This window comes from Epinephelus fuscoguttatus, linkage group LG11, assembly GCF_011397635.1.
Source record: "Epinephelus fuscoguttatus linkage group LG11, E.fuscoguttatus.final_Chr_v1".
In the NCBI taxonomy this organism is placed as follows: domain Eukaryota; kingdom Metazoa; phylum Chordata; class Actinopteri; order Perciformes; family Serranidae; genus Epinephelus; species Epinephelus fuscoguttatus.
This window is the reverse complement of record NC_064762.1, coordinates 29,575,698-29,594,879: the sequence shown is the minus strand read 5'-3', so window position 1 is coordinate 29,594,879 and position 19,182 is coordinate 29,575,698. Positions and strand designations below refer to the sequence as shown.

Genomic DNA, 19,182 nt, shown 5'->3' with positions numbered 1-19,182 from the left:
CTGTCTCCCTAGTTTTTACAGTGTGTCCCGCACTGTTGGTAAAAGTTGGCTTTTTTCAGCCAATTTAGCATGTTTAATCAGTGTTGGAGACGGTGGAGTCTGAGATAAACATCACATATTTTTAAGTATTTTTTGATGTCTTGTTTGCATCCTGGTAACAGTCACTGTCGGTCGTTCCCTTAAAAGGAGATTGTAAACATTTGGATTTTTAAGACTGAAATTACAACCGTAAGTGTAAGCTGTGACCAAGAGAAATACTTATAAAAACAATGTTATCTCACCTTTATTAATGTCCCTCACCTCTTACTCTTTCAGCAGTCAACATAGTGTGTTTCCCTTGTTTCCCCTGCAAACTGCAGCATGAGCACTTCTTAGTTTCTTATTGATGAATTTTCTTTTCTGCTTTAGTAGTCACACATAAGAATTTCTTCAGGAAGCCTAACTCTAGTTGTACACTACCTATGTGGTCTGCTATTTTTACTTTGTTTGTAAATGTTATAAAAATCACTGTGTTTGTGGTAAGAAGTCTAAATTAAAATGTCTAAATTTAACAATCATAAGGATGACGAATTACAGTACCCTTCTGCTGAGAAATGTATTCTTGGATGTTTGACCTTCACTGGGCAGAATGATGTATATGCAGAGTTTGACAATGGAAAGGCTGTTTCGACATTCAGCTGCTGAAGTGGGAAAGTTAGTCTGTTCTCACTTTAAATCACTGAGTTTGACACTTCTACATACGAGCGTGATTTGTGACATTAAAATGATACTTTTGAAGCCAATCATGGTCTGAAATGCAACTTGCACAAGTGTAATGTGGAAACTTTAAGTCTCTAGTGCGTGTGTGGCCAACAGTTCAACTTTAGAATTAAAGAAAATGTGCATAGTTAAAAGCCGTTTTTACACCAACATCACACTATAGGGCTGCTACGAAGTCCCTTTTCTATACAGCCTTTGCATATATACACAGAACCAAACAATGGCAGCATCACTCTACTCTAGTGTCTGATTTTACACAGCCAGCGTTGCGGAAGCAAAAGAAGTGTGATGGGCGTGACGTGTAACACAATAGCGTCAGCCTCTTGTGTGACATATGACATAAGTGTTTGCCACACTTTCTAAACAATAACAATGGCATTAACATGGCAATAATAATTATTTACTGTCCCTGTTACATGGTGGCTGAGCTTCCAGACCTCATTGTTTACCCAGTTTGTGGACATTTTCAGCTGCTGTTCCTCTTCTGAGTTAGCTGCTAACGGCTATCAGACCTCCATAATGTGGAACATATTAGTTTATGGCGTGATCCCTGTCAGCCATCAGCTAGATCATCTTTGAAAATGTCCTGGAAAACGATCTCTAGAAAAGAATGGGAACCCTGTAAAACAGGTCTAGAGGGCATCATTAATCATGTATAAAGTAATTATTAGCTGATTCTTTATCAATTGGAGCAGAATTGATCATCTAATCTGAATTGTTGTGATATCACCAGTGCTGCCGTCGTGGTGAAAGAACTGGGACCTCCCACTTCACTTGAGTTTGTAGAGGATAATCTCTCTTCACCAAAATAAAAGCATTAGAGTTTTTCTTTTTCTGTTTTTTGTAATTTACAGGATAAATTACCATTGTAGTTACAAATCACTGAACACCCCAAGGGATGTATTAGCCATTTGAGCTGATGCCAATTGAGATCCCTGCTAATTAGCTAATTATTAAGGATTTAGTGTACAGGACATTAACCCAAGCAAAGAGCACGAATCCCCTCCCGAAAGCATTGTAAAGAATCAATCTGGCAGTGTAGCACTCTGACATCTCCTCTCTATTTCTTTGCAATGTAATTTCATGGCTGAAAGGCACAACACCACATGGGAAAATCGCCTATCACGACTCGTGAGTCTGAAATCATTTTATGTACCTTTTGTACCGGGGTGAATGTAATTAAGCCTCAGATCCCGAGGGTGCAGAGGACTGCAGGGGCTGGCCAGCTCCAGGCTGTATACGGTGTGTGTTTTCCTATCACTTAGATGGATGAAGGAGAGGTCACAGCTGAGTTTCCTTGCTTCTTCTTCTTCGCTGGTAAAACTGGAGGTCACCTTTTTCTTTCTCTCTCTTTTTCTTAGGCACACACACTTAAACATGTTAAAGACCCAGTAAATCATCTCTTAGCAAAGAACAGGGAAATGAACAAATCGATAAACACTCGTCTGTTTCTTTAGAATTCACATTCTGCTGTTCACACACAAACTCGCCTGGACTCTCTCTCTCTCTTTGTTTCTTCTCTCTGGTTCTCTTGCTCTTTCTTTCTAAAGAAATCAATAGCAGAGTGTCCAGTCCATTGACTTTAGCATGAAGCTGGTCAGAGGAAGGTAATAGGATTGTGACATACTCAGCACCATTTTGTCTTTGATTGAGAGAGTGATTAATCTCTCTTGCGCTCTCTCACTCGCACGCACACACACACATACACACACACACACACACACACACACATACATGTTTTCCTTGGTAGTAAAGCAGCTTCACAATGAGGTTTATCCTATAACAGTGAAGAACGTGAACATGTGTTGAGATTGTGTTTGTGTGTCAGTGAAAGGATGGCAGACGAAATACCTGCACACCAATACAACTGGGCTGGACAGCCACAAAAAAAGGTACACAGGCTGAGATCGATGCCAAAAAAGTCAACTTATTCAGAACATTGGTGCACAAAAAGAAGAGTGCTCAAAGTGCAAAAAATAATAACCATAGCCAAAGGTCCAGCCACCAGATGCTCGCTTCGGGGACAGGAGACATGATTACAGCAGCCATTAACAATTTCAACATACTGTACCTATGCGCATGTGTGTGAAAATGTGCATCCTTTTATTTGTTCCTCTTGACAGAAAACAGTGTACGGGGCCAATGTTGTCATCTTTGAGGGCATTCTGGCGTTTGCAAACAAGGAGCTGCTCAAGGTAAGAACAACCTCTCTCATATTACAAGGGAAGTTGTCACTCATTGTTTGTTCTTGTCATATTGTTTTTAACTCATACACGCCCAAACTCTTTCACACCTCCAGTGCCTCATTATTAAAAACATACAGTAGCAGCACTGATCAACAGACGGCTGACCCTCAAGTCTGACATTTTTTTAAGACACCTTTAAGCCATTAATGCACAACACAAGCAGACTTCTCAAATAAGTTCCAACACTGGTTTTATTGGATGCTGTGCTACCAAAACATTTTGGATATTTTCTTGTCTTCTTCCCCCTCTGTTCTCAGTGCCAGACCTGATTAATGGATCTGTCAGTTGAGAGACGACCAGCAGGCTGATTAATAGTGAACTAAATCATCTGATTCTGAGTTGGGACATTAAATCAGCTAATTTATCGGAGTGGTGAAATATTTCATATGTGCAGTGGTGACACGGAGGATTGAGGCTGGTATTGGCTTTTTTATTAAATATCAAATACCAATCAGTCAGCTTTCCTCTCGAATCATGACTACAGAGATGTCCACATAAGATGACATTTTATTTGAGTATTGAAAATCCATTCAGTTTTTAGTTAATCACAATTTAATGCAAGGAGTTCTTTACTAGTATTAAATGAGTAATAACATTTTATAGTTCTGTGGGTATTATGTATTGTGGGTTTTTATGTATTATTTATTTTATTTTTACACTATTGGTATTAACAGCTATACTAAAAAGCAAAATATTCAGCTGGGATTTACATCCATGTCTGTGTGCGTGTGAAGAGGAGACCTGGTTTATGAGGAGGAAATTAATTGTGTGTGTGTGAGCTGGAGCGTGGTGATAAGGTACGCAGCCTCCCTTGAGACCAGGCTGTGTAGTTGATTACCCTCTGATTCAGTTAATAACAGCCGTTGTCCACAGTGATTAATCGTCTTTTGTGTCCGTTCTTGTAATTGAAGTCAATTATAGCTGCAAATCTGATATGCTAATGTAGAGGTTTGGTTTGAGAAACTGAGAAGCTGTGCACAGACACACATGCTGCTTGGATTGGGTGATGTGACGATATATGTATATAATATATGAACTAATAGAAGATAAGAAATTTGTTATCCAGTGCAGATTTTATAACACTATTAATACCAAAATGGCCCATCCCTTTAATATTTTCTGTTGTTATCACGCTATTGCAGGCAGTCCATCTATTTCATGCAAGTAGTCCCACTTCAGGCAAAATTGGATTTACAGGATTTTTGCATCAGTGTCTTGAAGTAGATTGATTTATGTACAAGCATTTAAAGGGGTATTCTGAAGAATTACTATTGTACTGTGTAAAAAAAAAAAAGGTCAGTCAGAGTCAGCAGAGGCCAGCATATCCTGACTTTCAGAGCCTGATATTGGTCAAGCTTCTAAAACACTGGATCCTACATTTCCCATAATGCAGTCCAGCCAATAGTACATATGTATATGTAAAGAAAAACAAATAGGCAGTACTGTTTTGGATTAAGAAACAAGGTGTTGGTTTAAAAAAAATTAGGTGCTCCTCAAAGATAAGGCAAGTAGTTTAATAACAGTAACAACAGTGAGTGCCCAACTAACTTGATGTAGAATGTACAATGTTTAAGTCAAAACACGGTCATTTATTTAGCTTATTAGTAAAGGTTTTTTACCGACAGAGTGCTTCGGATGCTTTTCAGACTGCCAACCTATACCACAGACTTCTGCATTAAGTCAGATGGGCAGTTGCTGAGTTTCCCCGTAGAGCCAAAAAGATGGTATTTCTGTCTGTTATCTGATATCGCTTGTATAAATGTTCTCTTATTTAAAGTAACAATCTGGTATTTTACATATCACGCACTCCAGCATACTACAAACATGAATAACATTTGTTTGGATCTCTTTTTTGGTTTAATGTAAGCCATGCACACAGACATAAAGATGTATTTTGGTAACAACATCACTGTAAAAGTCTATTAAAATGACTTCTTCCCAAAGCTGCATCCTCATTTCTGAAGATAGCCAGCAAAGCCTCGTCTCATTTATTAAAAAATGCAGGTAAAATGCCTCTCTAAATTAATCTAGATGAAACACTTAGCGTCTCCCAATCTAATTCACAACACGGTCTGTTAATGGTGTGTTTAGGTGATTCTGATTAATTCATACTGTTTGGAAATGTTATGTAATATAATCATATCATATTTACCAGGTATGTGTGCACAGGCAGTGGGTAAAAATTAAAGTAGTAGTGATAGTTTCCTGGAAGAAACTTATTTGACACTAGTGTAAATGGGCTGTTCTTCAAAAGAACAGCTCACTTTAAACCTGTTGACAAAATTCACATTTGATATTTAGGTTACCTGCAATCTATATTTGCTTTATAATAAGTAACACATAATTTTACAGGAAACTTTCAAGGAAATGATTTGGAAATGATGTACAAGTACAGTAAACTATTGCCATTAACTCAAAGACTTTTTTTTTTTTTTTTCAGACAGGAAACAGATGGGGCTAAAGCTTTTGTAAGGTTGTCTTTATTGCCGGTATCAACAAACACAGGGACCCACTGGTATATTTGAAAACGTTTGTTGTATTCTTTGATAACTAGATTGCTTAAAAATTCTTGTCAAATAAAGAAACAGATGAAAAATGTTTGTATAAAAAGAGCTTCACCTGTAACTTTAATGAAAGCTATGTCTTCAGTTTCACCGTTGCAGCATAAAGAAACAGATTGCCTTCCTGTTGGAGCAGGTTAGAAAATGATCTACAGCCACAGCCATGCTCTCTAACCTTTGGGAACCATCCACTCGTCATTCCCCCTATAGGCTGACAGCCGTGCTTATCCAGCAACATGCCGTCTTTTGGTTGGTCAGTTTGTCAGATTTACAGCAGACAGAAGCCACCGGCTTGTTGTACAACTGAGTTATTCCTGGACCCCTACTGTCCTCCTCGTCTAAATCACTCACAAACTTCTTTTTATTTCAGTTGTCATCAATAGCTCTTCTGGTGAGCAAGGCTGTTGCCTTTTTTGTTGTTTCGCTTCTATTGTGATGCTGGCTCATTGATTTTTTCCTGGTTTTGCTGAGTTGAAGTTCGGTTTAATGGAGCTGACTTTCTCTTTAAAGTGACAGTGATAACTAATGTCCTCTCAGTTTTTTATGCTTTTGACTTCCTCGACATGTCCCGACCCGACGTCACATTTCAGCTATAAAAATGTCAAATCACAGGGGCAACTCAAAATTGTTTTTCCACTGTGACTTTCAGTGTGCAGCAAAGCAGGCTGTGGCATTTTGACAAAACTAAAAGATGAAGCTGGCACAGTTTTCAGTCTGCCACTTGTTCCTCCCTCCTTATACTGTTTGTACAAACCACATACTTTTTATACTCGGGTTCGGTGCTGAAACAGTTAGTGAGTTAATCAGCAGAAAATTAACTGCCAATACTTTTATAATCCTCTGGCTGAGCTTCTCAGTCTGAACATTGGCTGGTTTTCTACGGTTGTACATTTAATATCTTTGGGTTTTGGATAGTTGGTTGGCCAAAACAAAACTATTTAAACAAACTATTTAAATTAATGGACGAAGGTACGCTGATGTCACTCACTGGTTTGGACTAGTTTTGAAGCCTCAAGTTTGGTAATTCCTCCGTCGCCGTCTTGGATGTGGCCCCACCTTAATTACGCGTATTTCTAAAGGTGAAGTGTGTAAGATTTAGGAGGATTTGGTTGTGTCTAGCGGTGAATTGCAGATTGCAACAAGCTAAAACTTCTGGCAAGATTTACTTCAGTGTTCATTGTTCGGGAGGTTCTGCAGTTTCACTCTACGCCTGGTATTTTGGACACAGTTTGGCATGTCACTGCCAGTGTTTGTCCAACACATGCTGATGTGTGGTCACCTTTTTACTACAATAAGCTCCAGACGTTTAGAAGGTTTTCACTGAAAGCCGAAGTATCCACAAGGGTCTCTTCTTTTCCAAAACTAATAAAGGAGCCAATTTTTGGTTTGTCCATTCTGGGTTATTTCAGAAACAGCATGCAACATGGCGATCTCCATTAACGAAGACCCACTCCCTATGTAGAGATACAGTATGTCAAGTATTTAATTTGCCACCTCTGTGGTTGGTCATGGTTCAATTTCTAAAACTTTGGATTGAAAACAAAAGAGGGGAACATTGTAAAACATTGTAAAGATTTAGCATTATTTTAGATCCATTGTATTCCTTTATATTAGACTCTACATGTGTTTGCACCACTACAGTATATCCTTTATGCTGGCACTCAGTGCATTCTGGGAAACAGGAAAATCACAGTAATTCTGTTCAAGACATAGAAATGCAGTAGAAAAAATAAATCACATATTAATTAGGCTGATTTCTCTCCTTTCCCTTTTGATCTGCCAGCTGCTGGACATGAAGGTGTTTGTGGACACAGATTCTGACATCCGCCTGATACGGAGGCTGAAGAGGGACATCTCACAGCGTGGGCGGGACATCAGCGGCATCATCAAACAGTACAATAAGTTTGTAAAGCCAGCGTTCGAGCAGTACATTGAGCCCACTGTGCAGTCTGCTGACATTGTGGTACCCAGAGGTCAGTGGAAATTTGGTTTAATAATTACTTTTCAATATGTACAACCGTTACATGTTCCTTGATACTTGTGATACTTTATTTGGCAGGTTTGGTTAAACTTTAGCGTTAAATTCTTGTCCTTTGTGTCTTAAACTTATTTGCAGGTGGAGAAAACTTTGTAGCACTGGATTTGATTGTTCAGCATGTTCACAGCCAGCTGGAGAAGGTAAAGATTGCTCAACAGTTTCTTTTTGTTGTTTGTTGGGCCCTGAACAGAATTATACTGATTCAGCTGAACATTTGGGTTGTCTTGGTTATTTCCACCCTTATAGATTGAAAGTCTTTGTTCAGTCTGTGAGGGGGTTTTTTGTAGAAAAAGTGCTACCTCGACTGCATGCTGTGCTGATAGCCGTTATTACTGTGTCTTTTCTATAATCTGCAGTTGCAGCTGCTATGAGGGAAGAGCAGTTTAAACAGCCATTTCCTCAATAACACAGCTAATGGGCTTCAGAATGATCAAAATAATAACCGCTGCTACACATTTGGCTGCAGTTTTTTAGATGCCATAGATCAGAAGTGTCTTCTAAGGAGCTCAAGTTTCCAAAGGTTTAGAAAGCCCACCATCCGGCCTCAAAACAGCCACTTTAACTTAAGTAAGAAAGAACAATGGCTGTTTGAAGAGTGCGTGAAGCTGTGAGATAGTGTGAACATGGCCTGTGGTGCTTTGAGGGTCAGTCTGTTGGTTTGCTTGTCCTTCAAATTTATAACGAGTATAATAAACTACTCATTTCCTGATCACATCATACAAGTATAACTGACAAATTTCTAAATGTAAAAGAAAGTCTACTAGGGTTGGGCCAGAGTAAATGTTTTCAAACCAGTCTGATATTAAGCCAAACAATTTTACCGCAAGGTGTCACACTCAACTCAGCAGCTGCCCCCGGGTGGAACATAATAAGACCAATGGCTTCTTTATGTTCAACATTAGATATGTATACGGACACACACAGAGCCCTCTGTCCTTACTGTCCTTTTCTGAAGGCTCATGGAAATGACGTTTTACAAATGGCGCAACGAAACCAATCGGTGATATAGTGAAAAGAATTCTCTGTCCCCATGGTGTGATGTATTTTACTGGTCTACAATGCTGCCTTTGTTAAAAGGTATAAACCTCCTACACCTTCGCCTTGCTATTGTCAGAAAATTTTGACTCTGCCCTCTAGTGTGACAGTAACAGTGTTTGAAATGAACATATCTATTTTCATGTGTAAAGGGAGTTTAAATGAGCTTTAAGAGAGCCCATGAATGAGAGTGTAGCAACTCCAGTCCACTCGGTGGTGGTAATGCACATCTATTTTGCCATGACCTTTTTGCTGCAGTACTTACACGTTGCCTCATCTGTTTTTTGGGCTCACCTCTTTCGTCTGCTTCAAATCCAAAATGTTGCCACAATGACACAGTTTTAGTTTTCTTTGAGACTGCCACTGCTACGTCTCATGTGGTCACCCCAAAAAACACTTAAACTAACTTTCCAGTAAAAAAGCATAATGTGCACCATGCACATCTTCTCCCCTTCCACCTCTACTGAAATTTGATCTCCTTCATGTGGCCACCTTCAACTGGAAACTGTCAGCACAGTTTGCTGAGTTCAGTGTTGCCGCTATATTCATTTAGCAGCGGCGACACGCCGCTGCGAAATGTGTGGGCAAAATAAATCATTCAGCACGCTGTGTGAGTACAGATTTCAACCAGCAGCAGAAACTAAACGGCGAATCCCGCTGGTTGTGGGCTGAACAGGGGTCACAGACACAGACAGGAATACGTATTCCTGTCAAATTCGGCAGCGCATTATAACGGCTTACCGACGACGAAGTAGTCCGGCTCCAGGTTAATAACTTGTTGTCATGACTGCCCAAAAGTACCTGAACAGCTGAGCCATGGCGGCACACAGTATGTGGCGTATCAGAGGAGAAACAAGCAGTTCACATTTCTCTCTTTGTGTCCACAAACCTCACCGCACTTTAGGGACTGTTCTTTACTTATGAAGGGACTTGTCAGGGGAGGAGGGTGGCTGGTTGATTTTTATTTTATTTATTTATTTTATTTTGATCCCCCCTATGTTAATCACTTATTGATGCTGTTTTTGAAGTATGAATAAGTCAATAAGTAATTTATTCCATTGAAATATCACTGATGTATTATAGAAAAGTGATTTATCTTTTTATAAATGACAAAAGGCACCTCTGCCTCATTTTCGCTGTGGTATCCTGATACTACTCAGAACCATGATACTTCCACTGGTATCGTACCGTGGGTCCCAGTTGAGGGATGTCGAGGATAGAAATAGATATAGATAGAGATGAAGAGGATAGAAAAGGTTGTTTTACCCTTTTATGGTAGTATGCACAATCTTGATTGTTTTACCTCATGAGAAGAATGCAGCCTCAGATCTGGTCAAAGGAGTCTGAGCACTTGGTTAAACCTTATGTTGTCTCTGACCATTTCCCCCCTCTGCTGGTTGAGCAAGCTAAATGGTGGTCAGGCTTTCCTGCTGTTGTCTGCATGTGAAAATTAGAGTCAGCCATTTGGTTGAAGAAAACGACACTAAAGATTCAATTTTTCAGTCAACCTTGTCATTCAGAATTCATGTCAAGAGTTCTCGTCTTATTATCCCCTTTTATTCCCTGATCTGGCCCTGATACTAGATACTAATGACCGCATGAAGCCAGGAGAGCTGTCCTCCATCTTTCCTCAACTCACTGTAGTGTCAGCCATCCACTTCTGGACCAGTTCCAAACCATGATTTGTCCTTCCTTTGACATTTTCATTCATAGCCACAAGAAGAACTTTCACATCTTTCACACTTATTTACATTTACAACACCTGCAGGGTGAAACATGGGTAAGGTTCGCATGATACTGTCGTATTCTTAATAGAGTGCCATCCACAAAGATATTGTCTTAGATTTTGGATATCTTAATACTGTAAGAGTTGTCTTTTACTGGTTTTAAAGGCTGCATTACAGAGAAGTGATATAATTTTCTGAACTTACCAGACTGTTCTAGCTGTTCTGTTATTTGACTTTACCCACAATAGTTGTTCAAAAATATTTTGACCTTTGATTTTCTCCATGTCGCCCAGCCCTAGCACATTTTGTGCAGACATTCATGTCCACACTCAGACTGAATGGTAATTTCATCTGTGATCCCTTCATCTGTCAGCGACAGGTCAAAATTTTGACTGTTCCAATACTTTAGTTAATGACCAATTCCTCTTAAACTAATGACATTTCCATCAGCCTCAACTTAACTTTAACTAAGATGGTGAACAAAGTAAATATTACACCTGCTAACATCAGCATGTTAGCATTGTCTTGTGAGCTTGTTAGCATGCTGATGTTAGCACTTAGCTCACAGCTCAACATGCTTAATGTTTTGTAAGGAGGTCATTAGTACTACACTTTAACAAACATTTATTGTGCTTTAAATGTTTGGCTTTGGGGTTTATGTTGCTTATCTCTTTTTTTTCTTCTTGTGTCTCACTGTATGTACACACACGTGTGTGTCTCCTTGTGCGTGCACGACTTCCCTTGCCTGCCTGAATGCTGTGTAACCATTCCAGCGTGAGATCACTGTGAGGTATGACTGTTGCTTTTTTATTATTACATCCCCCCCCCCCCTTCCTGCTTTCATTGTATTTTCTATTTTCATTTGAAAACAAAGACAACATGAATAATTGTCTTGTTTTGTCTTTTTTTTTTCTTTTTTTTTCTGATGAGCAAATCAATCAGTCATTCTTTCTGGATAACTTTTGCAAGCGCATTGCTTTTTTTTGCCCAGAAAGCCTTTCATTCTGCAGATATTGATCATCTCTGTTTGTTCTTCGATGGATTCCTCCCTCTGTGATTGGTACATTACAGTGGAAGTACCGGATCTCATTGTGAAAATGCATTGTCTGTCTACCATTGGCCGTTTATTGATGAGACGAAAATATCATCCACATTAGCTCTGGGTTTTGATCCAGTTATGTTCATGATTCTATCTAGTGAGCCAGCCTGTATTTCCACCAGTTTTGAGAGGAACCATTTTAATCAGGGATGTTATCAACTGAGGGTGTTGCACACTGCACACAGGAAGTATACAGTAGTAGCAATATGGATTGCATTGATTACCTCTGCCTGCAAGCTTTTGTTCTGTTACTACAGATATCTAAATTAAATAGACAGATATTTTCCTAAGGAATTGGTGGAGACCAAAAGAGAGCTAAAATTTCGTGGCTGGCGACTAAAATAATGTAAGTTTGCTAGTGTCATCACCAAATCAACTTTCTGAGTTGACATGTCCGCTGCCTCCTAAGTAGCCAAAATAATTGGTTAAATCTACGTCTTCAAAAGCTCCACAGGGCATGTTCTCACGACCACACAACAAAGCTCATGCAAATTCACACGGGGGAAAGTGGGACTTTTTACATCCTGTTTTGCCCTTATTTCAAGAAGATATGATTTGATACAGGTACCGTTTGCCTTTTAAAAATTACAGCTGTAGTCCACCCTGTGTTAAAGCAGCACACCAAAGATCCACTAGTGCATTTTTCGACGCTCTATTGGGCAGAAAAGCATTTTAACACCTGAATGAAATGCTCACGGGTGTTGACGTTATTGGGTAAATGTACAATATGTTGAAAAAAACCTCACTGGTGCTCTGAAAAAGAAGCCAAGTGGTTTTAAAACACACTAATGGTTAAAAACCTGAGTTCACATAAAAGGATCAATGCTCAGGTCGGGTTGTTAATGTGCAGGAACAAAGGCTGCTCTCAGTAGTGTATCTACGTGCCCCGGTAATAAAGGGTGACTGATCTGTATTTTAGCCTTCTAAAGTAGCCTGCTTGGAGTGTGAATGAATTGAGTCACCTAAAATAAACCCGCTTATAAGACAAATTGAATCGCTGCTCCTCAGCCCAGAACTAGAAGGTATTTGTTCAGTGTTGCATAGCCGTGATGTAGTGGAGCTGTTTTCACTACTCTAACACTGTTCTTTCTTTTCTCTTCTCCTTTATATTTTTGTCTCTTCTTGTCCTTTTGTGTATTTTTCTTCGTGTGTTTTTTCTGTCTCTTCCCCCCGCCTCCACTTCTCATCTCTAAATCTTATCAAATGAATCTCTGTCACCTTCTTCAGAGGAAGCTCCGCTGGGATATGTGAGGCTCGCCTTGTGCATCCTCTTTTAGTGCCGTAGTTTTGAAAGCAGTTTTTATGCACTCGGGCCTTTTAACTTAAAATCAGCTGTGTATATTGAACTGAGCGAACGCCTTCACCATAGAAAAGCCAACATGCTTGTTTGTCCTCTTTGATGCCTTTCATGACACACTAAAGTTGTTTTGGCTGGAAAGCATTAAACTCATTGGCAATCCTGGGTGTCACAGCAGAAGCATCAGACGCATGCTGTATTTCTTTAGTACAGGGCATGCAGCTGTAGGTAGCAGCAGAAATAGATTTTTCGGCTTGCTTCTTCGCTTTTTAACTTTGTAAGCATGTGTGCTGAAAGTGTTTTTGCAGCATTTGCTTATTTTCAGGATTGCATTTCTTGTGTTGCATTCGTTGGCTTAACGTGATCGCACACACTGCAATAGCCTTGCTTCCAAAATCAATTACAGTACAAAAATAACCAGCTATCTTTCCAGCAATCTCTGAACTCATTGGCTATCGTGTGATGATGACAATAAAGCCTCTGGGGGCAACAACCAAAATTTGAGGAGATCTGGTGTGGCCAGTAGATGTTCAGGTCAAGACTTCCTTTTGTGAACATCGGTCATTGTGTATGGTTCAGTTCACAACTCAATACAGGTCCAGACAACATTTTGTGAATCTCTACATATGAAGACAGATAAATTAGAAAAAAACACACCACGTCATCCAGATCACACACAAAACAAACACCTACACACATTCATCTGCCTTTACTGTCTATGTTAGACCTCCTTTTTCCGTTTCTTTTGTTCAACTTTTGCTGTATTTGTTTTTATTGTTTGACTTGTTTCTATTTTATATAATCTCTTTTGGCTATCTATGTGTCCCTGTACCTGTCTCTTCTTGTTCTGTAACCACTTTATTGCAAAAATAATATAATATAATTGAATAGAAGAAAGCAAACAAACATCTAAACCATCATCAGACAATAGCCGATAGGTTCCGAGATTGCATTTTGGGAAATCGCAACATTTGCTCCCTAAACAGACAGTTTAGAGACTAGAATGCTTCCGAAACCAAAGTCTTGTATTGTTGCCTACAAATTCCACATACATATGCATGCAGATATGTTTATGGAGACTGAACATGTTGCTTTTAGATCATAGCAGCTTGTCTAAAACAGGAGGCCTGGTTGCACAACGATACCGTGCAGCTCGTTGGAGTGATCTACACACATAAACCAGTCTTACTTTTGCTCTTATGCTAGTTAGAAATAGAGACTGACTTAGTTGTATTCCCCAAAATTACATCTTTGTTTATATTATAACAGTTGGTGGCACAAAACACAAGAATACTTCAGGCAATTTATGTTTATGACAGTGTTGGAGAACAAGCAATGAGTCAGTTAGTGCTGATTAAGATGGTTAAAGCTTATGAAATTAAGTTAGTCTTTAATCTTTGTGAAACCAGGCCCTTTGCAGTTTAACAACATATTGTAAACATCTGCTATGTAGCCAGCATTTGTTTTGGTTTGGTCTTGGGCGCTGCACTGCAGCTGCCCACTGCTCCTAGTGTATAGGATGGGTTAAATATGAAGATAATCCTTAAAATTGAATGTCTTTCGTTAAACTAAAAGATAGATTTTTCTTTCTACCGGAGCCCAAAAAATGGTACTTGGGATGGCCCTTGTTCTAAATTAAAAAGCTTTCACTGAAAAGATAGAGCAGGATATTATCTGATTGAGAAAAGCTAAGGCTGGAGGGACGTCCTTGTCTGCTGCTGCAGTATGTTACTTTATCATTCTTACATGTCAGTTACACTGCCTCTGTTTGATTTAAACAGATCGGCTTTGGCCTCGGCTCACCAGGGTCAGCCCTTACCCAAAACCCTCAGTGTGATGGAGAGTACGCCACAGGTCCGCGGCATGCACACCATCATCAGGTCAGAATACACACTCACATCTCACAAGCAATGTCTTCTTCAAAACTGTTTAACCATCCATTGTACATAAAGTTGGGGGACTTGCAAGACAAGAATGGTTGAAATCAAAGCAGCAGTGGTCAAGATATCCCGACTTTCACTCCCTGTATGGGTCAAACTTTTACCATTTTCTTACAAATCTTTTTCATCCTCTTTGCTCCTGACCTCTGCCTGTTTATGTAGGAACAAGGAGACTAACCGAGACGAGTTTATCTTCTACTCCAAGAGATTAATGAGGCTTCTGATAGAGCATGCCCTCTCCTTCCTGCCCCTCAAGGTAAGTCTTTTGTTTTTGTGTGGAAATGTGAAGATTAACTGACCTGCTGCTTCCATTTTAAGGTTGAATGGTGTTGGAATATAAATATAGCAAAGTATCTATTCTCTGCTGTTAAAATTGCTCGAAGTTGGTTGCGCTGAATCTTGGTGTCACCTACAACTTAACTGGTGTAATTATTAAAGTGAAATGTGATTTTTTTTTTTTTTTTTCCAGACAAAATGGTTTTCATTTGTCCCTTTCCTTTTTGTTTCCTCTTCCTCGTTTTCCTCCCTCTCCAGCCAGTATCTGTGGAAACGCCTCAGGGAGGCATCTATAATGGCAAGAGGCTGAGCGGTAAAAGAGTGAGTCTGCTTTTATGCCTCTGTTCACTGTTGAATTATTGGTCACCAAGTCTGTGTTTAGTGTTTGGCCTCTCAGCACCTTTACCACGACCCAGACACACCAAAGCAACATCAAAAAACTAGTGGCGACTAAGGACGACTGTTGTGTCACTGTGTTTCAGCCAAAAATTTGCACTTGAACACACCACAAAGACTATAGTCAGTGGCCGACAAGCACATACGTTCTGTGCCTACATGGGAGGAAATAACTCTCCATAACCGGAAAATGACAGGATGGATTCGAGAAACTAGTTAGCTGCTCAGCACGTTAACACCACAGTCCGATGTTGAAATAACAAACTATATTTGCTGTGCGATAGCAAACAATACCACAAACAGTTACGAACGGTTTCTGCTAAAGAGCTCCATGGCTAAAACATAATCTTACCTTATATAACAAGTTTGTTTTGATTTCACTCCCTCTTGACTTTAGCAGTTTGTTTACTTTCCTCACTTCCGGTTCTTCGTTTGTACGCTGAACTGAACAGCCAATCAGAGTGATTTCTTTCACTGAAGGTCTCTGCAGTCTCCAACACGAATTCAACATGTTGGGTCAGATGAAAAACATTCAGCATGGGCCAACTAGTGCCAACGGTGCAGGACACACTGCAAAAACTTGGGCGACAGACACTCACTGACCACTACCGACCATGGTACTGGTGCACACTCACTGCACAATCAAAATGATGCAGTCAAAGTTAGAAGAAAATTTGGTAGGATCTATGAGAAACCAAATGTAGCATTTAGCAATGTATGTGAGGACACTGGTGGCCTTGAGCTGCCAGCAGAATGTTAGATGTATTTAGGCAGGTGGTGCTCATCATGCAGATATGTTGAGTCTTCAAAGGTCATCACTTTGTCCTGCTTCTCAGCTCCAGATAAGCTGCGCACCCAAGTTAACTTCCCCAGAACATTAAAATCTATGTTTCTTATAGATCACAGGCGTTTCCATCCTGAGAGCAGGAGAGACAATGGAGCAGGCTCTGATGGCTGTGTGCAAAGACATCAGGCTGGGAAAGATCCTCATCCAGACAAACCATGACACAGGTGAACCAGAGGTGTGTGAGTCTCAAACACTACAGCCTTTGTTTCTGTTATGTCTCAACAACAGTGTTGTGTTTGCCTCACAAAGTTTTAGCAGGTATTTGATAAGAATGGCGATGGCGTTGAAAGTGTCACAAAACTTCATCACTGAAAAATTACATAATGAATTCAGAGTTAAGTCGTTAAGTCACATCTTGATTGTTGTACACACACAGAAAGGAAAAGCCTTACCAAAGATACAAATGTGTTTGGCAGTGAGTAGCAAAGTTCAAGATGATCAGTCAGAAGTCCTGGTTTCAACTGCATCAAATAAGAATAGCAAACTTTATTTATATAGCACTTTTCAAATCAAAGTTACAAAGTGCTTTACATGGTTGACTGAGGATTAAACATTTCAGGACTTTGAATTCTGCAAATCAAATCTGACAATTAAAGTAATACAAAAACAAAATAAAAAACTATAACCATCAAAACACAATGAAATCCACAATTTTGTCAGTCATCAGCTTTGATGTGTTACTGTACGTTCACACCACAAGCTGCCAGAGCTGCAAAATAGCTGAATTCGCTCTAGCAGCGCCACTGGTAAAATGTTTGTGGCAGCAAAAACAGCTCAAGTCACTCATGATGTCAAATTCTGAACGCTCGATTATGCTTCTCAGTTTAAAGGAGCCACAAAGCAGGTTACTGGCTGGAGCACAGAAATGTGACTTTGTGCATTTGCCTGAGTACAGAAATTTTCACAATGGACAATGAAAACAGGATAAAAAGTCTAAATAGGTCTGTGATTAAACATTAAACACACACAGCCTGTGTTGTGTTCAGGCGTTGTCACGTAAATAACAAATTCCAGTGCTTGAATACACCGTAGCACAACACAGCAGCATGTCAAGGGGGCTGAACCCGAACTGAGTAACAATAACAAGCGTTCCAGAACACAAAGAAATTGTACAAGTATGTGCGCTTGTGTATCGATTCAACATGGAAGAAGATGCTCTTGTAATTTGTGCTGCCGTGTGGTACCTGCGTGGATGTAGCCACCGTCGGGTCTGGGTTCACGATATCCTCCAGTGTCGTGAACAGCACGAGGAATATCATCGGCTGGTGCGGGAGCTGCGGCTAGATGGGGAGAGGTTCCAGCGCTACTTCATTTGACAGCTTACTGCTTGTTAGTAGGAACCAATGTGTGGTAGGAACTAAAAGTTTCCGAGGATGTTCTCTGGGTTCCACACAAGCGATGGACATCTACTTTTCAATTGGTGCCTGGTCATTTGCAGCTCGAACGCATCATAGCTAATTTGCATAAAGTTAACCAGTCTTCAACTTTCATTTGCAGCTCAATTCGCCGAACGCTGCCGCTCATCGCTTTTGCAGCTCAAAACTCCTCTGGTCGTCACTGTCCATTGAAAATGAATTAGACCTGATGCGTTTGCAGCTCTGGCAGCTTTTTGTGTGAACATACAGTTTTGCTGAAATCCCACCAATCTGCAGCAAAGTGCAGCCTGCGATAAGCTGCCAGGCAATACCTATGGAAAGCTGCTGTGGCCGTTCGGTTGTGCATCAAAGTGTGACCAAACTAAAAATGGGGGTTATTTGATTTTTATTAGGGAACTGCCCAGAGAGTACCCGCAGCCAATCAGTAAAAAGAGTCATTTGACTCCTGGGACATGTTGATCTATGTTACAAAAAATTTCTTCCTGCCTGAAACACATGGAGCCTACTACTGGCTGCAGAAAAATGCAATTATTGCAGCTAACCGCATTTCACCACTGCTTTGTGTGTTTTCATCATAAAACCTTTTCTTGACATAATGCTTGTTTTATCTGGATTTTGGGGTTTAGGCTTCCAATATGGATTCTTTTGGATTACTTTTTTTCCGCCTAAACTTCATGATATAACTGACCAAATGTAGCAATTCATTTTCGAAATGTGTCTCTTTTTTTGGCAGGATTTAATGATACTAACAGATTGATACAGGTAGTAAATATCAGAATATCTGTCCATTTTTAATGTGATGTTATTTACTGTCTTGTTCTCTTCCTTGTAGCTTCACTACCTTCGTCTGCCCAAAGACATCAGTGAAGACTACGTCATCCTGATGGACAGCACAGTTTCCACCGGAGCTGCTGCTCTCATGGCTGTCAGAGTGCTGCTAGTAGGTCAACACAGCTCTATGGGTGTCATCCATCCATCCGTCTCTTCCACCAGCGATACTGAATGTATTCGATAGTCTTTAATGTGCATTTTCTGCCCCAAGGACCACGATGTAGCAGAAGATAAGATCTTCCTGTTGTCCCTGCTGATGGCAGAGATGGGTGTCCACTCAGTGGCCTACGCCTTCCCTAAAGTCCGCATCATCACCACTGCCGTGGACAAGGAGGTCAACGACCAGTTCCACATCATACCAGGCATCGGTGAGGTTTCTTTTTTCACTTTCACCTGAATTTTTAGCATGTACTGTAAGAAGCAGTTTCACACCGCTTTAAGTGGCACTTTTATAGTTACATACAAGAACACATACATAAAAACAAACACACACACATAAACAACCCTAGGAAATCTACTGATGTTGCAAACAGTGTAAGCTGTGTCTTAATGTGCTGCCTGAAGTGTTTAGCAGACTTGTCTGACATGTAAGGTGTTTCCAGAGGACAGTAAAGGCACCATCACCTCTGGTTTTATGTCTCAGAGTCCTTAATAAGAAGGCCGAACTGACCTTGCAGTGCTGTAAGAGCTCAGCGGCTCAGTTATGTAAGGCCGAGCCAGCCACTGCAAAGCTTTATGAATTATCTTTAACCTT

The 19,182-nt window shown here is 40.1% G+C and overlaps 1 protein-coding gene across 2 annotated transcripts in view; it reads left to right on the top strand.

Annotated features, from left to right (window-relative positions):
- si:ch211-243j20.2 (uridine-cytidine kinase-like 1) overlaps positions 1-19,182 on the top strand; it is a 35,386-nt gene that overhangs the window by 10,778 nt on the left and 5,426 nt on the right. The window contains exons 5-14 of one of the 2 annotated variants that reach the window (XR_007450364.1): positions 2,883-2,954; positions 7,350-7,539; positions 7,683-7,744; positions 11,140-11,156; positions 14,544-14,642; positions 14,865-14,958; positions 15,237-15,299; positions 16,274-16,385; positions 18,430-18,537; positions 18,640-18,778. Coding sequence is in view for 1 of the 2 variants with exons in the window: in XM_049589881.1 (XP_049445838.1) it covers positions 2,883-2,954; positions 7,350-7,539; positions 7,683-7,744; positions 11,140-11,156; positions 14,544-14,642; positions 14,865-14,958; positions 15,237-15,299; positions 16,274-16,396; positions 18,430-18,537; positions 18,640-18,796 (985 nt within the window). In the remaining variant the exon portion in view is untranslated. Of the gene's footprint in view, positions 1-2,882; positions 2,955-7,349; positions 7,540-7,682; positions 7,745-11,139; positions 11,157-14,543; positions 14,643-14,864; positions 14,959-15,236; positions 15,300-16,273; positions 16,397-18,429; positions 18,538-18,639; positions 18,797-19,182 lie in introns of those variants that run through there. The other variant, XM_049589881.1, reaches the window with a different exon arrangement.